This window comes from Rissa tridactyla, chromosome 3 (assembly GCF_028500815.1).
Source record: "Rissa tridactyla isolate bRisTri1 chromosome 3, bRisTri1.patW.cur.20221130, whole genome shotgun sequence".
Taxonomy (NCBI): domain Eukaryota; kingdom Metazoa; phylum Chordata; class Aves; order Charadriiformes; family Laridae; genus Rissa; species Rissa tridactyla.
In genome coordinates, this window is record NC_071468.1 from 93,450,823 (window position 1) to 93,473,983 (window position 23,161).

At 44.5% G+C, this 23,161-nt stretch overlaps 1 protein-coding gene across 2 annotated transcripts in view; it reads right to left on the bottom strand.

The window, feature by feature from the left end:
* The window catches only part of KCNQ5 (potassium voltage-gated channel subfamily Q member 5), a 303,149-nt gene extending 285,786 nt beyond the window's left edge, over positions 1-17,363 (bottom strand). For both annotated transcript variants that reach the window (XM_054193769.1, XM_054193768.1), the window contains exon 1: positions 16,966-17,363. In XM_054193769.1, the coding sequence (XP_054049744.1) occupies positions 16,966-17,321 (356 nt within the window). In that variant the 5' untranslated portion in view covers positions 17,322-17,363. The remainder of the gene's footprint in view (positions 1-16,965) is intronic.
* Between the last annotated feature and the right edge of the window lie 5,798 nt (positions 17,364-23,161).

A 23,161-nucleotide genomic window follows, 5' to 3' on the forward strand; every position in this document is an offset into this window, starting at 1 on the left:
CCAGACTTAACTAGCAACTCATGCTGAGACTTTGTCATTAACCTTAAGCTAAAAAGGTAAGCTCAGGTGCTGTATTTTTCAAGTGGTCCAGGGCAGGTGGGCAATTGACCAGATGACCCCAAAAAAACCCATGCTCATCCACATCTTTTCACTATGAAACATGATGGAGGGTGCAGCTGAGCTGGTTTAATTTACTCTTTCTTTTTCACAATACTATGCAAGCAAATTACGTAAATCAACTGGACCAAATCTGGTCCCAGAGATTTCAAAAGAAAATGTATTTCATCATGAGAACATTAGATTTGTTTTCACGCCCCAAGGGTGGTCATTAATAATTGGCAACTTACTCAAAGTTGCTAGACAAAGCACAAAACAAAATACTAGATTAATTCTCACATATTTTCTGCTTATATGTTAGGAAAGTTAAAAATTAATCCTAACAGTAAGAGAATGGGGCTGAGAACTATAAAGCAATTGTAGTCATTGATAGCCACTACCTACATAGACAATGATGATGACAGCAATTGGAATGGAATGGAATGGAATGGAATGGAATGGAATAGAATAGAATAGAATAGAATAGAATAGAATAGAATAGAATAGAATAGAATAGAATAATTTCAGTTGGAAGGGACCTACAATGATCATCTAGTCCAACTGCCAGAGAAGGAGAAATCATTAAGGGAGAATCACAGAACTGTAGAATGGTTTGGGTTAGAAGAGACCTTAAAAATCCTCTAGTACCAACCCCCATGCCATAGGAGAAAACACTAAGTGATCCATTTCAATATTGAGAACTTTCCATTAATAGCTGCTGTTCCATAGAACCATTCTAACCTTGCTAATCCAGCCATTTGACTAACTTGTAAGGTCATTTTCTAAATGGGCAGTGATAAGTCTTGAGTTTGATGTGCAAGGAGTTCTTTTAGTTGACAGCTGTGTGTCAAGCAATGTGGCAATAAACTCCAAGCAATGCAGCAACTTAACATCAACTGCATTATATGAATACATGGGGGTTTTTAAGATTGATAATATAAAGAACAGTCTTTATCTGTATTCATTATGAAGCAAAATGTGCTATTAAACACTGCTTTGCACAAAGGCTGCAAACATAATGTACAATCAGCCATCAAACTAAAATATGTTTAAGAGTTATGTGAACAACTGAAGTATTTCCTATTGATTTTAAATTAGGAACAGATCCAGATTTCCATGCCTGCAAGAGAACAATCATTTTCAGAAATGAATAAAACTGTATGTAGCAAAATATCTTATTTTGTACCATATCATTTTCCGAACTCTATGGTTACTTTTGCAGCAGCACTTTAATGGCTACTTTTCAAGGAAAAGTATTTTGCCACTTACAGTTTCTGTTATTCATTGCAAATGGTTAAAGCAAAGATGTAAAAACATTGTCTACAGCATAGTGTGATCCACTGCAGCTGCGGGTGATTTACCACACCACAGTTCACGCAGCACAAGCCATCGCTTGTGAGGCTGCACAAGACAGCGGTGACACAGGGCTGACAGAAACCTGAAGGGGAATTTGATTTTTTTTTTAAATTACACAGCACTCTTAGAAAATTCAAGAATACAAAGATAAAGCATCCTATTACTTCACTAGTATTTTGCTTGAGTAAGAGTTTCTGGACTGAGCCGGGAATTAATGGCTAGTAAACAGCTTTAGGATTTGGCCTGCCATTTGTACCTGCTAAAGACTTCTCTATCCAAAAGTACGAGTGTTTGACTCAACAAAACACAAATCATGTTCTCTTCTTTTACTAATGGGGACAGCAATGTGTGTCAGCGCTTCTGTATATATATATCTATAAACATCTACATGCTTGAATGCATCAGAGAGTTTTCTGAAAGCTCAAAGCAGTGTGAGCTGAATGCCAGGATGGTGCTGAAATTTCAAAGGAAATTAACCGCTGTGATAAAATCTGTGCTCTTTTCACCCCTCAGCAATGTCCACGGGGTCCTCTTACAAGGGTGACCATTAGCAAGCCCTTAGGTTCCAGTTCCACAGTCCTCTGAGGGAGGACTTGAGTTAATCAGAGAGCACAGAGGTAGGAAAAGATCATTAGTCCCTTAGGAAACCAAAAGAAGGAAAAATTGACTGGCAGAGTAGCTCAAAAGCCACTCAAAGGGAAGTCTAATGTCTCTATTTTGAGTGGCTTTTTAGAAAAACACCTGAAATCTGCTAAGACGAAAAAGAAGATTTTCTTCACCTTTCCATTGGAAAAAGAATCTAGAAACACTTCACTTCAGACTCAAAAGCTTGCCATGATACTCCACATAAAGAAAAAGGAATTACCATGTTTTTCCAGTGGTCTGGGGTTTTTTTCCCTCAGGATAAAACAGCTGACAATCTTATTTGCTTTATCTTTGGGGAAGACAAAGGTGTCCACACGAACAAGGGTGAGGTTTGAGGAAAGTGTGGGTTCTCTTTGGTTTGCTATGGTTGCATGACAAGAAAGGCCATACGTTTCTAGCTTTCCCAGTGCCCTCTCTGAGGCACTAAAAAGGCAAACACAAAAGACAACCAGAAGAATTCACTCTGTGTGTGTGTGTGTGTGTGTAACAAATTCTAGGGTCTATTTTAATGAACACAACATACTGAATGACCCAGTGCGGAACCGAAACAGCAGACGCAGTGGACTCAACCTACCTAGACACAATATATATATCTCCATTTTAAACACCTGCCATCTAGAGGTTAGCTAGTAAGGTAGGAAAACTATTTAAGACTTCTAGTTGCAAAGATCTGAACTGCTGTTCCATCCTAGGTCACAAGCAAGAAATATTCTTTTTTACTCCTGTTTTTAAGAACTTGCGCAAAATTTATACAAGGCTTAAAGAGTTTGGTAGAACGCCCAAAAAGACATAGCAATAGTATCACAGGTGTATGATCAGTTGAAATTAATTCAATTAGCTCAAGAGCATTAAGTCCATCCTGATTCCATACTACAGACTGCAAAGTTAGGCAGATGCAGAAGGCTGTTTTGAGGGAAGCAGCTTCATAAAAGCATATGTTAAAATGAACTAATTACTCCAAGACATGTCTACCGTTCTCCAAGTTTGTCAAGCCCCAGGATTTTGACAACAGCCTGTTTCAAAGAACCCAAGAGACTGATATCAACCCATTCTCCCAGGGCATCCCATTGACTACTTCCCCCACGTTCTTCCTAGTGTATATCAGCCACTTAGTATCTGCTGGTTTTTTTAGCTTCCAACCTCAGAACAAGTTGTAAGACTCTACCACCATTAATTCATTTGCATCCTGGTATCCCTGCCTCGTGCTGGGAGGCTGCATTGCCATTCTGCATGTTCTTCCACTAGTCATCTATTTCTCTAACCCAGTATCTTCACACAAAGCCAAATAATGCAGGAAGAAAACTCTCATGAACCACGTGATATATAACATTCAAAAAATTGTTACACGGTGAAATTCCCAGCTAATATAACAGCTCAGTATCTGACAAAGTAAGCATCACTTTCAAAAAGTGATTGGAAAAAAAAAATACACCACAGTTTTAGTTTCAAGTTTACTGAGGTTGGGTTTAGTCACAGTAAGTCTGTGTTGGTCTTCTGCTCGCAGTAGTTTACTGTTGAATGAATGCTGCTGAGCATCTCAGACCCAGCAAAAAGGAAGTTTCATTTATTCTTTTTTTCCACTTAATGAATCATGCAAAGTTGACTTTCTGTTTTCATTACTCAGTTCCAAATGTAATTTTAAAAATTAACTACCCGGGGGCTTCTTACAGCTATTGAAAGTTCGAAGAAATAACTTTCTTCGTAGGCAGTGAGAGGAGGCAACTGTGGGCTGCGGGGCAGGGGTGATACAGTCACAGGGATGAGCACCCAGAGCAAATTGCTGAGTCCAGACAGAAGGAGGCTGCTAGAACTGAAATGTTATGAGTTTGAGCGATAGTTTGAGCTGTGGCAAAAATTAACTCCTCCCTTTGAGATATGAGGTAGACAGAAATGGTATTAGGAATGACAAAGGTCCGTCTCAACCATGGCGCCTGGGTTACCGTCCTGAATAAAAGACAGCAACACTACTGTCTGTGGTAATTTAGAAAAAGGTAGGGGAAGAATTGACCCTCTTTTGCGCATTATGCTGACCAATGCCATTGTGCTGCCTTTCCATATTATTCCGAGAGAAAAAGGCAGATTTCTTCTGTGAAGATTTTCCACTGTTTGCAGGGCATCTGAGACACTGCCAGATAGCTAGATAGGGAACTAGAACACCCAAGAACAAAACCGATACAAATACTTGGTATTGTTTAATCACGACCTTGCATTTGTTCCATGAAAGAAGTTTGTGGATTAGTGAATGACATCCTGCAGAGCTGTAGCTGTGTGTGCCATCATTTTCACAAGGTATTCTACCAATTTTCCGGTATTCTGCATTAATTAGTGTTTTTAATCAAACTGAAAATGTTACTGATTTTTTAGGACGCATAACCAGCAATTCCCAGGGCCAGACTGCGAGATACCAGTTCTATCCTCTGGCCAGAAAACAGTATGAACTGCATGCGTAGTGATTTGTTGCTGTCACCTGCACACCCTCTAGAGGTAGGCAAGGCAGCCCTCCGTTTGAAACGGATCCACAGATCCATACTTGGAACGGCATAACCTGCCAACGCCACGTATCCATTACAGTATGCCTCACGTTGGAAGACGAGGCTGAAAGACAGAACTTTACCACCCAGCCATCGCAACCTGCTGAATACAGCAGATACTCCCTGTGTTCGTTGAGACACGGCTCTGCGATACACGCCGGACTGTGACGAAGGCAAACCCTGGTTCATTGCAGGATGCTAAATGCAGGTATTGGGGGATGAGTGGACCTCCCTAATATACTTATCCCAAAATCAAAATACACTTCAGATCTCTTGGCTGACTCTTCTCTAACTCTTCAAAATCTTTACAACTGTTCATGTTTTCTTCCAGGATCATTTTGATTTTAGTCTTATTTCACAGAGATTTGCTTCTTTTACATTCAAGACAGAGAAGAATACAATTTTGCCAGGGATTAATAAACCTGAAAAACACAATCAAAATTTCATAAAATCATATTTCTTAAATATTGAGCACCCTGCTAGTTAATTTTTGTCTTCCAGAGAGAGATCGCATCTGAAATGTCACTATCTGCGCTGTCTTAATATATCAGAGTTTTCAGTCACTATCCATTATATTATTTATGATTAACTCCTAAAACTGGTGATAAAGGCAAGCGAATGACCTTTCATTGCAGTGAGGTAATTTACAGATATGGGCAGATGAAAAAATACTGGAGAACAAAATGATACAAAGGATTTTTGCAAGTAAATACTTCTCTTCTGACACTTACTGGTGTGATATCGCACTTCAGTTTGGTACAGCTGCTTCAGCTCCCGCTTTCCCATTAATGAACAGCAGCAATAACAACATTTAATCTAATAGTATCATATTTTTAGACGTCTTTGATATTTTATGGATATCATTAACTCGGCTACGGTTTCAAGGAGAAATTCCCTGGACAGGAATAAGACTGCTTGAATTCCTTCCTGCAGAAAAGGTCCCTGAGGATTGTATTCCTCACCAAGCTAAAGGGTATTCAGAAGTACTGGAATTTCAGAAGCACCTCCCCAGGTTTTCCTCCGGGTGTAGATGTAGCCATGCTGGAGGTCAGCGACTGGGCTGCACTGTGCTGACCCAGCCGCATCCCTTCCCTTTGTGGGGGGATGTGTGGGTCAAATGACCCACAAGAGCAGCTACAAAGTGGCCAAAACTCCAGCAGAGAGTGGAACCAGATGGGAATAAATCAGCTGAGGCTCAATCTCAGCAGGGAGATTTACACAAACATTTACCAAAGGAAAAGCGACCAGAATCACAATCAGGTAGTGAATAAAATTTTCATGTTGCAGTAAAAATATTACTGATTATTTCCTCAGGTTTGCACGCAGGGTCAAGACCTCAGTGGAAGGAAAATTTAAAGATCAATACCATGTTTTATTCATATATAAATCCAATAAATCCATTCACACTGGTACTTCAGCTTTCTCTCTACAGAAAGCAGATAATAAAAGGGGAAAAATGTTAATTAAAAACACATTATTAATAGAAGACAAACACATTTCTAACCTGAAAGCAATATTCAGTATCAGTCAAGTACTGTTACAGTCAAGTAGACATTCGTAAATTCTTCTTCGCCTCAGTGATTTTGTTCCCACCTAGATAACTTCTCCTGCCTCTGCAATTCCACAAATGGTCTCACCATGACTCTCCCTACATAACATCTCACAACAGCAAAACCTCATGCGGAGTGCCCGCACGTACATAATGCAGAAGCTCAGAAGATTTCAGGATAGGTCTTCCTCTCTCCGTAGAAGAATTTCTCGAGTATAACTTCAGAAGCTTTGTAAAACATGTCTCTAATTCAGATGGGTTTTCGCCATCATCCCTGATTGAAGGACAGAGCTTTTATCAATGCTTAGTTTGATGATTTCTACTAATTACTGTGTAAGTGCCTAAAACCATTAGTAACACCACTAAAAAGTGTGTCTACAAGCATTTTCAGAATGAAAATCAAAATTCCTTCCAAAGACCATTTATACTTCGGGATCACCACCTGCCTCATCACTGCCTGCAATGACCCCTCAATTCCAATACCCCGGCAAACAGATTATTTGTGGAAGCCAAATCATGAGTTTAGTCAGCAGTCAGTGAGACCTTTGAGGAAGGCTAACTTCTTTACAGACAGTATCTCCAGCCATCGAATGAAATCTATTGTTTCTAAGCTTAAGGGGAAAGAAATATGTCAGCTTGAACAAACTGCTTTATTATATAAAAATTTACAACACCCACAGACGTTAGCAAAGCTGTTCCTCTTTTATTCTAAATTCTGCTTCATCTTCAGTCTACAGATGCAGTCGGGACATCTCAAAGAGAGAAACATCCACAGATTAAATGACTAGCAACTGAATAAATCACTTGAGAGCATGCATACTTATTGCAACTGGCTATAGTTGCACAGGAAGTGTACTGGAACCTCCTTGAAAAAAACAACATTTAATTAACATTTCTAATAAAAACAAGTAGGTGGGACCAAAGGCATGAGAAAAACAGGTCAAAAGTAGGCTGTAGTGAGGTGTATGTTGATCTCTTTTCCCAAGTAAGAGGCGATAGGACAAGAGGAAATGGTGTCAAGTTGCACCAAGGAAGGTTTAGACTGGATATTAGCAAAAATTTCTTCACCGAAAGGGTTGTCGAGCATTGGATCAGGCTGCCCAGGGAAGTGGTTGAGTTGCCATCCATAGAGGTATTTAAAAGACAGGTAGACGTGGTGCTGAGGGACATGGTTTAGTGGTGGACTTGGCAGTGTTAGGTTAACGGTTGGACTTGATGATCTTAAAGGTCTTTTCCAATCTAAATGATTCTGTGATCCTGTGATTCTCAGTCCTTCCTCCCAACTGCACTTCAGAAGGACCTGAGGGACAGGTCTAAGAAAAACCCTCCAACTGCCAGCACAGGCTCTTCTTTCCTCCCCGTTGCACAGATACCTGCAAGTAGCCCATTCGCACACTGCTTTACATTTCATACCACCTACATGCATCCGTTTGCAGAGAGCAGCAAAGAGCAAGACTGGGCTCCTTCCTGTGGCAATGGTTCATCTGATGCGTGTGAAAAAAATTGACTCTACAGGAAAATATCAACTGCACAGAGACCGGAGCAGAAACACAGATTTCTTTCCTCCTGATGCTTTTACAGACTACTTCTAACCTCAGACAGCATAACTTTCTTGGACGTAAAAGAGTTTTTCAAGCTGATGAGCTCACTGCGTGATTTTCTGGCAACACAGCAATGCCTCTTCTCTGGTGCTGGGCCACCTGAAGGGAAGAGAGTATCACCTGCTCACCAGCCCCAACTGCAGTGCGGATGCCACTCCAGCCTCACCATGCCAGCTTCGAATTAGCCCTCACCTGTCATTCTCCGACGACGTGGCAGTTTTGCCGTTGAAAAGATGCGGTTACTGATATAGACTTGTCTCCTGGGGAGACTGAACTACATTTCCAAACTCACTGCCAAGGATCAGTGGCCCTCCCCCCCCCACTACTTACAGAAACGCATCCAAAACAATATTTCATCTTAATTTTCCCACAAAAGGCCCTCTCAAGTATGTCAGGATCCTCATACGCTTATTTAGAAAGGCCCCAGCAGTAACTTTTAAGTGCACTCCGGCCACGAGAGCTTGGAAGAGGAAGATTTGTGCATTTGCTTCTAATGGGTAATTCTCAGATACCATGGATATGGATGAGCTTAGGCCGTCCAAAGCAATTAAATTTAATGCCCTAGGAGAAGTTAGATGCTATTTCTGACTGAATGACCTCAAAAGGGTGTGTGCAAATGCTCTAATCTATGACACTAGTGCAGCAGGGAGGCATCTGAACGTGTTCAGTAGCATTTTTTTCCTCTCAAAGCAGAAAGTTTTTACTCCCTCGGTTTGGTCACATACAACTCCTGACACCAGTCTGTTGCTACCATATGATATTGGGTATGACTACAATAAAAGAATTAAAACTCTGCAGAAATCTTGAAAGGTGTAATATGTTTGCTTTGTTGAACTAGGGAGTCTCAAAGCAAGAAAGAAGCCAAGGCAAACAGGAACATATTGCTTAAATCAAGAAGTGGGCAGGTACAGAACTTCCTTTCTTCATTATTTCTAATCAGTTTAAGAGCATGATTCATTTGCTAAACTTCATTCTATACAAGTGGGGAGAAAAAAGTGAATTACCCATTGAATGCACAACAGAATAATGAAAGGAAGCTGCAGGTACTCCATGCCTTTGAAAATCATTCACTCTTCAAGAAAATGCTTACATTCGTATTTACGTCCACCTCTGTTAAGGAAAATACACACATTTACGGTCGAAGATTTTCTTGGGTGAAGGCCAAACAGAGAAATTCAGATATGTCTAGCTGGAGGAGTGTGCCCACCTCTGAATCACTCAACCTGACTGTATATATTAAGAAGTAATCACACAGTCTTTCAAGTAGAAGGCGCTGCCTGAGACTACACTTCAGTGCCCAAAACGATGAACATTTTGCTGAGCTTCCTGTAACGCAATTACACTGCAACTCCGACAGCTATCACAAGAGAAATCTAATGCTTAACAGAAAATTGAAAATATTACTTAAGTGAAGCTGACCTGTAAGACAGCCTTTGAACTTTTAATTAATATCTTTAAAGGAAGTTTACGTTGTACATGAGCGCAGCAACTGCTTAAAATTATTTTGCAATTGATAAACTGTACAGCTGATGAATTTTCTACCTTAACTGACCTATGGTGGCAATCCCTTGGGTAATCTAAATCTGCTCTCTTACAGGAAATCTGTAAACCAAACTTTAAAAAAAAAAAAAAATCACTCAGAGAAAACAAGACAGGAGAAACAAAAAACCAACCCCAAATTTCCCCAAATTCAGTATAGTTTATATAGCATATATTTAGAAGTGAATCTCAATACACCAGCGTTAATTAAAAAAGCCAAGAATGCACGCTTTGTTGGGTTAATGATTTGCAAAGGGAAAAAGCAACATTTATTTTAAGAATAAACATCCGCCTCATTAGCAATACTGCAGCAAATGATGTCTATTATGTACACATGTTTAAGATTTTTCATTGGATAGTATTATTTATGCTTTCTACTCCATCTTTTTACCTGTGTGCAGAAGGCTCACTTTTGCTTCATTTAAAATCGGTGGCAAATTTCATTAATTTTCATCAGACGTTTATGGTAATGGAAATATGAACCATATAACACTGTTAAACACTAGGCAATTAAGTTTTACCTTTGAATTAGACGTAACTACCTTACAGCAGTGAGTTTTATTAGCAATGTCAGGAGTTTACATTGTTTAGGAATAAAAGTTCTTCCTTCTATAAATTTTCTCAATAAAAAAAATTAATAAAGTTAAAAACTGTGTGCTTTTCCTTTCCACAGAAACTATTACGAAAAATTTCACTGCATTTTTATGAGTATTTGTAAATACATTAATGATGCCTATTCTCATGAATAGGGAAATCACTATTAATGAGTGAATGCTCATTGTTATTCCATGTGGTTGATGCTAGAAATTATTTGCAATTATTGCAAAAATCTTATTTCAATTGTACTTTCCTCTAATTCAGGAAACTTAATTAAGCTACAAAGAACAACAGTAAAACAGGGTGAATAGCTATTAAAAATATAGTCAGATTTGGAGCATGGAAAGAGCATGTGTGGATACCATGATTTTTATTTTTGCTTTAAAAAATCAAGCACCACAGAAACTTAAAAAGTATTGGGGAAAAAAGTGTCTAGCTCATTAAGATATTGTCTAGAACCTACTCTGAAAATCCATCAGACAAATACTGTCTCACAGGCAATTAAAATCTTTCTAAAATCTTTCTTGCATGCTCTAAACAACTACTCCTTTGAGACAGCACACATTTAATGCCACATGATGTATTCAGAGATTATCCGACCCCTGGACAAAATCTGTAATTTCGGGCAACTTCTTTCACCATATGAGACCACAGAAAGTTCACCAAGAGTCCTCACATCATATAAGACACTCAATAAGGAAGACAAGAAACGTCATGCCCAAGACTGGCACACTAAGATAGGACTCTCACCCCTAAATATAATGCCAATTGCATAGTTTTTGCATGAGGGGGGAAAAATACAGCAAAAAGATAATTATAAAGCAAGCTCTTAACTCACTTCTTGCTTTAAGGTGGAGAAAAGATGGACAAGACCCTGCTTGCAAAGATTGTAGATTTATTTAAAAATCTGAAACCCAGACACTAACTTATCGATCCACACACCTATTATCCACCTTCCTATACACAATTCCAAATCCCATTTGAGACAGAAACCTCATGACAAATAGAAGAAAGCCCACGTGCATGAACTTTCCCCAATCCAGGTCGTGGTGACTCTTTCTCAAAGAAAGCCTTTTGTTCTCTTCTTTCGAGAAGATTGAGGATCGGTTGTGATTTTTATGGCAAATTAGTTGTTTCCCCTGGATCACTACTCTGGAGTCAGAAAGTGAGGCCAGTACAAATGAGAAAACTTGGTAGACCGAACCTCAAAAACTGAAATGTGAAACAGTATTTTACTGAGGTAAGTATACATCACATGATAAACATTCCTGATATTTATCTACTGAAAACCCTGAGGTGGGCAATAGCTCTCCAACAAAAACCAAGTGAAAGAGAGAAGCTAGATGTTATTTATTGCCCGTGGCAGGGTTCCAGGAGAGGACTGCTGTCCACGAACACCACCAGAAAAGAGGAGGAATGAAGCATTGTTGACCATTTTATCTTTGCTGCCCATCACAGAGGAAGTCTAAGCTGTTTTAAAGATTGCTGTATCTCCACCTCTCCCATCAGTGTACAGCGACTGAGATAGCACAAGAAAATACAGAACGTGAACATAAAAACCTACAAAGGCCAATTAAGAGAAAAGCAGAGACCTGCATCTGGTGCGGAATAATCCCATGCATCCATACAGGCTGGGAACCTACTGTTTGGGCGGCAGTCACACCAAAAAGAGCCTTGGCATTCCTGCGGAGCCAGCAGGGTGAGTACAAGCCAACAGCATGCCCTCGTCAGAAATAAGATGAACAGCATACAACTCCATTAGAGGACTGGGGCCAGCAGGCTGAAGAAAGTTATTTTTCCTCTCTACGCAACATGGCCTCACACCACGGCACCCAGTTGTGCCTCCCCCCAGCTGAATGGGGATGTGCAGAAGATGGAAGAGAGATGTTGGAGAGCAACGAAGTCAGGGGCCTCGAGCTTGCGTCTTCCATAGAGAAGTTGAGGGAGCTGAGCTTGTTCAGCCTGGCAAGAAGGTGATCTAACAAGTGACCTTGTAGCAGCCTACAGCTACTTGAAGGGAAATTACAAGGATAAAGAAGACAAATTACTCTTGCTAGAGCCAGATGATACATAAAGGGGCAATGACCATAAACTGCCACTTGGGAGGTTCAGGTTGGCTCTCCTGTCCTTCCCTCCCCATGCCAAAACCCCTCTTTTTTCAACAGGTGGATATTGTGGACCTGCAGGTTACAGCAAGGCAGTGGGACCTCCATCCAGTGAAGTTTAAGACCTGTCTAGACACCGCCCGGCTGACACGACTGGGAAGAGTGCGTCTTCCAGTTGGACTGGGTGACTTCCAAAGGTCCCTTCCAAGCAACGTTTAAGTGAGAAATATGCACATATATAGAATCCCAGACTGCCTCAGATGTGGCAAACGGATGCAAATTTATACTAAAGTGCATCTAAATATCCACCGTCATTCATTGTCACACCCTGAAAGAAAATTCCTACTAAAGTTGAGGTGTTACAGAGTTTTAAATTTTTTCCTCCTTCGTACCTAGTAAGATTTGCTTTGATACATCATTTATGTTATTATTTGTAAATATCATGCTGTTAGTTGTTTTTTAAAGCATATAAAAATATATTGTTATCCTAACAACATCAGACCCTGACTCTGAAATGGTGCCTGAAAGGATGAAAGCCATAGATCTACCCGCAGAGCACCTGGAACTAGTTCAGTAGATGCCTTGAGATGGATAAAATAAAGTGATAAAATAATTTCTCCTACTTTCTGATAGTAGGAGAAAAAGCAAGTATTTAGGCTGCTGCACATTATTGTTGTTTTTTGTTTTTTTTTAATCAGAATGTGGAACGTCCCTAATTATACACATGGCACAGTATGATGCAGCGCTGTTAGCTCACATGCAAAGACACTGGTGTTCAATAGCCATCTGATCATTAGTAAGCTGTGTCCTTTCCAGCAGATCTGGAAAACTAAAATAGCTAGTTAAATCTTTGATGGCATCATTAGACTATTTTTTTTTCAGAATTAATTTTTTAGCCTTTTTCCATCAATAACGCAAAGGACAAGAAGAACATCATACAGGCTCTTAAACTCATCCAGCACTGCACCTTCTCTCCAGCAGCGGCCAACAGAGGATGCCCGTGGAAACCTATCAATACAGGCCATGCAGAACGATACCGCCCTTGTGCACGCATCCAGCCCTGCCGATTTGTGATTGAGAAGCTTCCAGAGCAAAAGGTGGTGGCTTTGTAAAGAGGAGGACATCCCTACAACAAACGTTAGAGACTTTGGCATGGAATATATTACAAAGAAATCAGTAAGAAACTTTATTATTCCTGAAATAAATCCAACATGTTAAATTAGGAAACTTATGCAAGTAATTATATCCTAGCAGTACAAACAGTATCCAAGAGTAGTATTTTTTTCTGAACTTCTCAAGCCATCTCTTTTTCAGAATGTCAATTAAGAATAAAAATAATAAAAAATCCTTATGACAATTGAAGATGAAACCCAGAGTTGAATTTGCAACAAATCTGGAATTTTCCTTTGATCATTCTAAGGCAATGACTATACGTTTTTACCAAGCCAAACAACCCAAAATAATCTAAACAAACAACAACGGCAAGAACAGGAAGAAATCCTTTCTTTCAAAAGACAATGCTTTTGAAATGTTACAGTATCACAGCATTTTAATGTAGGTGCGCACGTGTTAAATATGCACATGCTCCATGTGTAGGTGATGTGGTGTGGCATAAATATTTTACTAGCAGGAGTTTAAGTTACTGACTCATTACTCACAAATGGCATGAATGTTCTTTTCTGATTTTATAAGTGTTCATATTTTTGGTATTCCTGAATGATTAAGAATAGAAGACCGTAGTATCCGAAAAGCAGTTTTTCAAAAACTTGCTGTAAAGATCTTAGTTTTTTAACTAGGGCTTCCATGTAAAGAACGACTGTGGTACAAAAAAAGGAGCCAAGAAACATGTCATTTATGGCTCTACTCCCCAGCACAACTATAGTGAAGTCAAAGGCCTTTGCTCAAGAGTAAATCCTTCCTCAAGTAGCAGAAGTTTGCAGAACAGCTGTCTTTTCCAGCATTTTGCAAGTTTATATTTACAAATAAACAAACCCATTGACTTCTGAATGTGGGTCACAACACTCATTCCTCAGGTGGATGGCCTATTTTTCTGTCTTATTTGAAAGGGCAAAAAGAAAAGAGAAGAGCGAACTGGGCATAACTGTCAGCTCTAAAGTGTTTTTCCCTGCGGGAATGAGAAATGAAAATACAACTGCAGGGATGGTTTTCTTGTTTGCAACTGGTACTTAATTCCCCACTTCTTATTTAAAAAACAACCGGGCAAACCAAAATAAACTTCTAGAGAGAAGACTTATAATTGCAACTCTGAAACCACCCTTGGGTTATTTCAACCTGCATATCAGAGGGAGCTTCATTTCAGGAGACCAACGATCCACACAGAAGGTCTCACACCAGACAGCCCGTTCCTCTAACAGGAACAGTACAGAGCTGCAACGGGCTCCCCTGCAGTCAAGAATAGCTTAGCAGAGGTAGGAGCAGAGATCTCGTCCACGCACTTAGCAAGGTCTTTGCAACTCTAAGCTACTTGTCTGCTTCAAGACTTTTTTTCAAATGGTTTTGGGGTCTGCTTTTGTTTGGGTTTGTTTTTGTTTTTGTTTTTTTTTAATTCTGTAAGAAAGTATGTTTTCCAAGATGCGATTGTATTTGATCGGGTGGTGGCTGGAAAAAAAACAAAACCTGAGCCTGAAACACCGAAAATATTATCCGAATATCTGGCAGTCATTAAATCAGAATTCCATAAATACATTAAAATAATTTATAGACTGGCAATGAGGGTGGCTGTCAAATTGAAAGCCAATGGAACTTCAGATGCACTTTAAACTCTGTAGCAGTGACAGATCCTTAAAGGTACTATTATTACTAGGTGCCTTCATATTACAATAATGCTTCAAGCTCTTTCACACAGATCTGCTCAGATAAAAGATATAATGTTGGCATTTACAGCTGCCAAAATTGCCATTTGCAATTAAAAATTAAAACTGGCACTCTTTCTATGCAGGCAATTATCTAAACGCAGCTGGCAATCTTCCTTGTTTACAGTGCTGCTGTGTCATGACTTCACTCTGTTTGGAAATTTACTTTTTTTTTTTTGAGGTTTAAACTTGTCAACTTTATTTCCAACTTGAACTTTCCTTGTTTTAATGATTTTCATCATGATCTCAAAGAGAAAGGTCCAAAACTACAATTTACGGATTTTGTATGGCAACTTCAGGCACTGCAGTAAGACAATTCCTAGTAAAAACTTTGGTGGTTCTCACAACATGCATCTATGCCACAGGGTAACACCTGTAAGAACCCAAACAGCAGAACGTACCAAATAAAAGCAAGTTCAGTCTGTAAGAGTTGACTTTCACAGTAAAACAGTGAATGGGCAGATCATCTAAGTGGACAAACATCCTTTTCCTGAATAAGATATAACATTAAGTATGTTTCTACTGCCTGTTATCTGTAGCAATTTTGATCTACTAAATAAATCTACCCACAAAGTATCTTATTAATCAGACTGCCATGACTTTGGGAGAGTATTTTTTCCACTTATAACAACTTTTATTAAAGCAGGATTTGGGGATTCCCCTGCTGCTGGGAGAGGAGCACTATTTACGCTATCAATCAGCTTTTAAGGAACAGCTGCTTTTTTTTTAACGAAGCTGCTGTAACCACTAGCTTGATTCCGGCAACTATCACGGAAATATAGTTACCTACAGCATCTCAATTAAATCTTCCATTTTCTTTAAGATACATCTTCTGTAGTCAAACACAGAAATGCCTTGTGTTATAGCCCTGATACAGTAATGTCTATCATCCTTCCTCTGCAATTTATTGCAACGTTTTCATCTAGGATCCATTGCAACCACCCCTTGCTAGACTTATTGCCTCTCTTGCTCAGCCATCCAAAAGGCTTCTGAGTCGGGCCTTCCCCCCCAGAAATTACCAAAACCCGTAAAAAATAGGGGTTTGCTAATGAACTAAGGAACACCACGGACCCTGCAGACGCTTGAAGGCGTTACAGATCCCAGGTCTCCTCCGCACACAGTCCAAGTTTCGCAGCGCCGGGGGCAGCACCGCTCTTCGCGGAGCGATGCGATGGGACGGCTGCTTTTGTCACCGTCTCTTTCAGAACGGAGGCGACAGGAGGAGTCATTCGCCAAAAGGGAAAAGCGCAGAAAGGACAGACCCCGCGGGAGCGTGCCGCCAGCGCCGGGGCTGCCCGCTGCGCCCTTCCCCGGGGGTGGCCCCGCCGCGGCCGGCGGCAGGTGGGCGCCCCTGGGTGGCAGCATCCCGCGGCCAGCACACGCGTGGGAAGGCGGTTTGCGGCCCACGCCGCCACCCGCACTCACCCCCGGCGGGGCGGAAACCACGCGCGCCGGGAAAACACGCGGGAGGCAGAGCGGCGGCCCCCGCGGCGCTCACTTTTCAAACCGCTCGGTGGCCGCGAAGCAAAACCCACGCCGCGGGTACGGCCGGCGGTTCCACCGCGCCCCGCCGCCACGGGGAGGGGAGCCCGGGAGCGGCCGGCACTCCTCGCCCCGTCTAACCTCGGGGCCGGCGGGGGCGGCCGCTGCGGGAGCGCCGCGCAAACCCCCGCACAACCCGGCGGCCTCAAGCGCCCGGGAGACGAGCGAGCATGTGCTCCCCGCCGGCTCCTTCTGCCGGCTGAACCGAGCCTCCCCCCCCGCCCCATCACCTCCCACCCAAGGCTGCGCGGATTTTCTGTCGCCCGCGGAGCGCCCCACCGCAGGTGGCGGCGGTGGCTCCCCCCGTCCCCCGCTGATGCCTGCGCGGACACTTTCGGCGCGACTCGCGGGGGGACTTGTCCTCCGTGAGGACCGGCCGCGGGGCGATGCTCGGGGAGCGGAGCGGGAGGAAGGAAGGTGCGCGCCGCGCGCTGCGGCGCGGCTGTGTCCGCGGGCAGGTGCGGGCGGCGGCCCGGGGGAGGGGACGGGACGGGACGGGACGGGAGGAGAGGGGAGCGGGTCGGTACTCACACGAAGGCGTGGTAGACGAAGGCCCATCCGCGGGGCCGCTCCAGCACGTTGTACAGGTAGTTCTGCAGCCGGCGGTACTTGGCGTTCCTGCGGCAGCTCGGCCCGCTGCTGTACGACAGCGGCTTCCCCAGCAGGCTCATGCGGGCGCCGTGCTTCCCGCGGCGGCCCTCCCGCAGCCCGGCGGGGGCGGCCGCGCCGCCGGTGCCCAGGAGCAGCAGGCCGTCGCCGCGGGCCGCCGCGCTCGCCAGCGCCCTGCCCCGGCCCGACTCCACATCCTTCATGCCCGTCGCCGCGCCGCTCTTCACCCAGAGCCCCGCCGAGCCGCCCTCCTCCCCGCCGCCGTGGTTGCGGGGCATGGCATCACCCCGGGCGCCGGGGCGGGCGCCGGGGCCGCGGCGGAGCAGGGCGCGGGCGGCGGCGGCGGCCAAGCACCCCGCGGCGGCGGCCCGCAGGAGGCAGCGGGGGCCGAGGGTCTCCGGGCGGCGCCCGCGGGGCGTGGGGGCTCGGGCCACTTTGGGCGCCCGGCGCGGCGGGGGCCGGGCTGCGGCAGCTTCGCGGGGGCCCCGGCGAGGGAGCGGGCGCCCCCCCGGGCGCTCTCTCCTCCCGGGCGGCGGCGCCCCGCCGCCGGCCCCCGCAGCGGCGCCCGGCGTGGCTCCGCGGCCCGGGACGGGGCGGCGGGAGGGCAGCTCCGGCGGAGAGGCCGCGGGGGCGAGGGCTGCGGGCCGCGGCTCGGCGGTGCCTCTCGCCGCCCGCCGCCTCGCTGCCTCCCGCGGGACTTGGCCCGGCCGGGCCGGGCAAGCTGTTGCTCTCGCTCCCGGCGGCGGAGAAAGTCGGTGAGAAAGGCGGGCCGGCGGGGGCCTCGCCGCCGGGCGCCTCCGCGTCCCGGGGCGCAAACGGCAAAGGCAGCGGCGGTGCCCGCGGCGGGGCGGGCGGCAGGCGGCTGGCGGGACGCGGCGCCCGCGGGCTACGCGCGCTGCCGGGAAATGTCCATTTAAGTCCGAGAAAGTAACAAAACTGCCGTAAGTCTCGGCGGCGGCGGCGGGGGGGCGGGGGAGGCTCGGCCGGCGGCGGGACCCCGCTGCGGGCGGGGAGCGCGGCCGGCCCGGGCGGGGCAGCGCAGTCGAGCCGCCGGCTGTCCCCCCCGAGGGGGCGGCGCAGCCCGGCACGCCGCTCCGGCGCTTCCGCCGTGCCCCGGCCCCCCGCGGCGGCGGGAGAGCAAATCCCAGCGGCGGCGGGGGCTGCCCTCCCTTGCGGGTTCCCCCCGCCAAAATCGCCGGCAGCTCCGGCCCCGGCGCGGTGCGGTCGGAGCGCAGCTGTGCCGCCGCTCGGTACGCGGGCTGCGCCGAGAAAACAAAGCTCCCCCTGCCGAGAGCGGGCCTTTAACTCCCCGCCGCATCAAGGTGAGCTTGCGGAAAAAAAAAAAAAAAAAAAGAAAAGAAATCCACCCCCCCCACGCCGCAGGCGCGGGCCGCTCCGCGCCTCCCCGCCCGGAGCCGCCGGCAGCCGCGCCGGCGTTGGCCGCCGTTTATTGCCGGTGCTCGGTGGGCGCCCCCCGGCCGCCCCCTTCCACCGGTCCCCGAGGCTGCCGGCTGCGGGCAGCCGCCGCCCGTGCCGCTCCCCCGGGACGGGCAGCGCCCGCCGCCCCCCCCCGGGGGTCGCCGTGGGAGCCCCGCGCTGCCCCGGGGAGAGGGTGAGCCTCTCCCCGCAACCCCGGCACTTCAGCACCGGCTTCATGAAAAATAGCTGCGTGTCACTGGTTTTGCAGCCTGAGCACCGCAATGTGAAAATGTGACGCTAATTCGTGAAGGGTTAATGAAAGCTAATAATGTGGACGCTGATGTTATGCGAAAATCAATAGAGGCATTCAGAAATTCAATTAAAGTTCGGGTTTTTTTCTTCGTACTGGCTAGTTAGAGGCCAGGCTCTCAAGCCTTTGATTATAACACACCACCTCCAACTTCCAGAAAAGAACAAGTAAGCGGTGAAGTAGATGTCATATTCTGACTGAGGACATTAACTTGTGCTGCTACTAAAGCAACGTGGAAACATCAGCAGTACTAATTTACTGCTACAGTGTCTCCAGAGCCATTCAATCAGTTGTCTGTAAATAAAGAGCTTTATCATCTTCCTTTCTTCGCTGCACTTCCTCCTCTAGTGCAGACACCTTCGAACAGGAACCTTATAACGTGTGAACCACAGTGGCCACTCACACTCGTGATAAGGGATGGCAGAAACAGCGCACATGTCAAAACAGATGTTAAGTAGTTGATATAAGTATCCACAGCAACCCCATTAATATTTAAGCTTTCCAGTGGCACGTATCTACTCCTCTTTCTTTGAATTGTAAATTGAGTTAGCTAATCCTTCATTTACTACTTGTTTGCATTTCCCTGGTTTGATATGTGAGTGTTTATACTCTTAATTTTTCTTGTCCCCATGTACTCATTTACAGCCGAATATGTACAGCGTGCCTTTCACATCAGCTGGGCCTCCAGCACCATGCTTAGGTTTATACTCTACTGTCCTTAGTCACTTGAGTGAAATATTTGAGGGCTGGTACTCAAGTTCCAGAAAGCCAAACTGTGCCGTTCATCTGTGAGCACATCGTCCAGCCCACCCAGTATGGCTCAGACAGGCCCCCGTCCCGCAAGCGCTCACCCCTGAGCTTCGTTCACTTGCCGTGGGTAGGCAACAGCACAGCTTGCAGCAGCAGAACTACACGCGTGCATCACTGTTGATAGGATCGAGGCTTTAAACTGGGTATTTGGACAATAAACTATGAAAATTGCTGAACTCCTGTTCGTGATGTACTTTTTGTGATCCACTAAGAAATATTGTTATAATTCTGTGCCCTCTAGTGGTGCTTAAAATCATCTATTAATTTAAATAATAGAAAGGAAAGCGGTCTGTGAGCACAAATAGAATGGGCCAATATTGAAATGGAGCCACAGATGCCAGGACAGCTAGAAATAAACAAAAGTAATACTCTTAGTGATTAATTAAGTATTTTATTTAAACAGGGTAGTGTGAACAGAAGTATTTTCCCATTTATTATCTTTTATTAAATAATGCTTTTTTAAAAGTATGTATTATGAAGAGAGATTGGTGGTAATTACTCTAATTCCTGCTTGTTAATATGTCAGATAACCAGGGCATGATAACGCTGGTTGAATGCTGAGCAGATCATTAGCAGCCAGGCAGCTGCCTGCCCTGCACCAGGCAGAGGAGCTGGACTAGGTAAAAAAGCTAGTCCTCTTCTAAGTATTTATTGCAAAATACAGGTCTATATTTATACGACAACAAATTCCCCTGATATTTTTGCGTTGGACTATATAATACCTACAAAGACGAGTCGTGTGAAATTCTAGCATGTCCACATGGTCCAAGGTCGCCCCGGGTTCAGGTGTCAGTAAGAGGATCTACTTGACGAAATCTCCAAGACAAGAACATCCCAAGGAACCTTGGCTTCTTGAGGCTGGAGGTACAGTATATCCCACCTGCAGGCAGGACAAGGAAAATGGCACGCTAAAGTGCAGCTGGGGAGTAGCTATTACTGTGCTTTACGGCAAATGCCAACAACATATTCTTCCAAAATTGTAAATCATGGGGTTTAAGATCGTGTTCCATTATTCCAAATGTATACATCAAATGTGATGTATCCTGACTTGTAGAAGGATCGGCTGATACATATAATCTTTTCTGATCAAGAACAAAATGTTACATACGTTTTGGATTTTCAGGGTTTTCTTTCTAATGTGTTACTTGTGATACTTTGTTTTAAATCAGTGTTTCTGGGTTCTGTTATAATAAAAGAGAGGAAATTATTTAAACAGCAGTGATATTCCCTTATTCCCTTATTAACAATGAAATATGTTTTTGCAACAGCACATAAACTTCTTTTCTAAGACATTTGCTAGTGCGATTTTGGGGTTAGCCACCCTAGAAGTTAAAGCCAGCCTTCACAAGGACTAAACTTGCAGATAAATAACAGGAATACTGAAGTGCCCTGGTGTAATCGTGACACAGGGTGGCTATTAATAGAAGAAGAACCTTGTTACAGGGCAAAAAAAAGAGGGAAACGAAGAAGACCAGTGGTGTCGGAGGGCACTGGCTGAGGTTCAGGATGCCCGGGTCACTGCCTCATTCTCTGCTGCCAGGCCAGATAGGAGCTGGAACCTGCCCACGTCCAGTCCGAAATACCTGAGCATGCAGCTGCCTCAAGTCACAGCCCGATGCTTGTCGAGTTGCTGACAACCAGTTGTGTACCTATATGTAGCTTTTAGTATTTACACGTATTCGCAAAATCTCTCTGTCTTTGTGCCTCCATTGCATATCTGTCACAGGAGGTGGTAGCAGTTTGTTCAGAGAGAGGGGGATTGTTAGCATAAATTCATGGAACGGTGTAAGCCGCTCAAATGCTGCGAAGGGGGAACGGTGCAAATCACGAACGTAGAGTGGCTGTTTCAAACAGAAAAGCAGGCAGAGCACAGGCTGGAGAGCCTTCGTAGCAACGCTTTGCAAAGGTCAGTTTACCATGGTATCATGTTTTGAGTTCATCTGAGTTGCTTGTTAATAACCTTTTTTTGTGTTATATAATACGGTGAGGTATCATGTGTGCTCTAGTTTTGCATCTCTTCGTAAGATTTTTAGCTTTCTGCCTAATTATATGGAGGAGGGGGTACACATAGCTATTCTTGGTGCCAAGCACACAGGAGTCAGGAATACGTTCTCAAAGCACTTAGGTGTTAGGAACAATTAATTTGCTATGGGGACCTGTTGTATGGCCTGGAATACACGGTATGCATCTCCAGGAAACCCCAAATTGAGCATCACTATTAATCACTATAAATCATTAGCAAAACGTTAGATGAGGTGAACAGCATGTTAGGATGCATATTACAAGATGTCCAATCAGTGCATGTAACATGCAAGCAGCCATATCAGGGCTCTGATGTTAATAATCCAAAATGTCGGAATATTATACATATTACATTAGTAAGTTCAAGGTGTTGGAATATTTTCCTGCAAGCTTTTTTCACATAAATGAAAGAAGCAAGTGTCAGTAGCACAAGGCATTCATGCACTTGAACACAGAAGAAAGGACTGCCCAGCCTTCCTGGTGCATTCTTCATGAGATCCTTTAACCTTGAACTCAAGGGAGTACCTTCAAAAGTAATTTAGTTTTGATGTCCCTTTTTATGTGTTGACCTTGCTGTTAGACTGCTACGAGGTTGCTACCTCTGAGAAAGACCTGTGTCCACAAAGAGCTGTCCTGAGACCAGACTTTCATTCCAAGCAGTCCACGGCCAGCACTGGTAATCACTCTGAGTTACTACCAGCACAGGCTAAATTTTAATCAGAGTACAAGACATGAATGGATCGCTCGCAGTACTTGTGCCTCCTTGGCCGGAGTTATGCTAGAAACACTCCTACCTGGTTATTACATCTGTAAAAATCAGGGCCAGTTCCCAAACTGTTTGTAGCGGGCTCCTTCCACTGCCAGAGGAGCAGTTTGCTCCTGCCCAGCCAGAGGAACGGTTTGGCCTCCTCTCCTTGCCTGGTCCAGCTCAACAGCAGAAATTCCTGGCTTTGCTTCTGTGCCATCTGGCTGTCCTAGCAAAATGTTCATTTTGCTTCCTGACATCTGGTATATCCTCTCACTCATCAGATATTCATCCCCGATAAGAGAATTAATTGATTCCATTCATTCCTACTTAACTAAATATCTAAACATCACCCTCCGTTAATAAGGCACGCCTCTCTGTAAAGACATTGCCAGGCCCCAACACCCTCTCTGCTAAATGGCTCTTCTGTTCATCTCTTTTACTTTCTCTTTCATCTTCTGGGTTTATTTTTACTATTTTGTGGTGATTTTCTTCCTTCCTTCTTAAGCCTCCTCCCTCTCTGATTGAACTATCTGGTCTTCTGAGCATACGATCTGGTGACAAAACAAGACCCTGTCTTGAATGGTGACAGCTTTGCCACAGGTGCAGGGCTTGCTCCATTCCCACTCTCTAATCTAGTGAAACCAAAGCAGTTGACCATTTAAAAAAAAAAAAAAAAAAAGACTTGGGTCTATACTGAGAACTGCAGAGCAGTTTACCATACAGGAGCTAGGAAGATAATATAAATAGAATAGCATATGGTATATTTTTTCAGTTAGAAAGGTTTCATTTAGCAAAATATTTAGATTTTC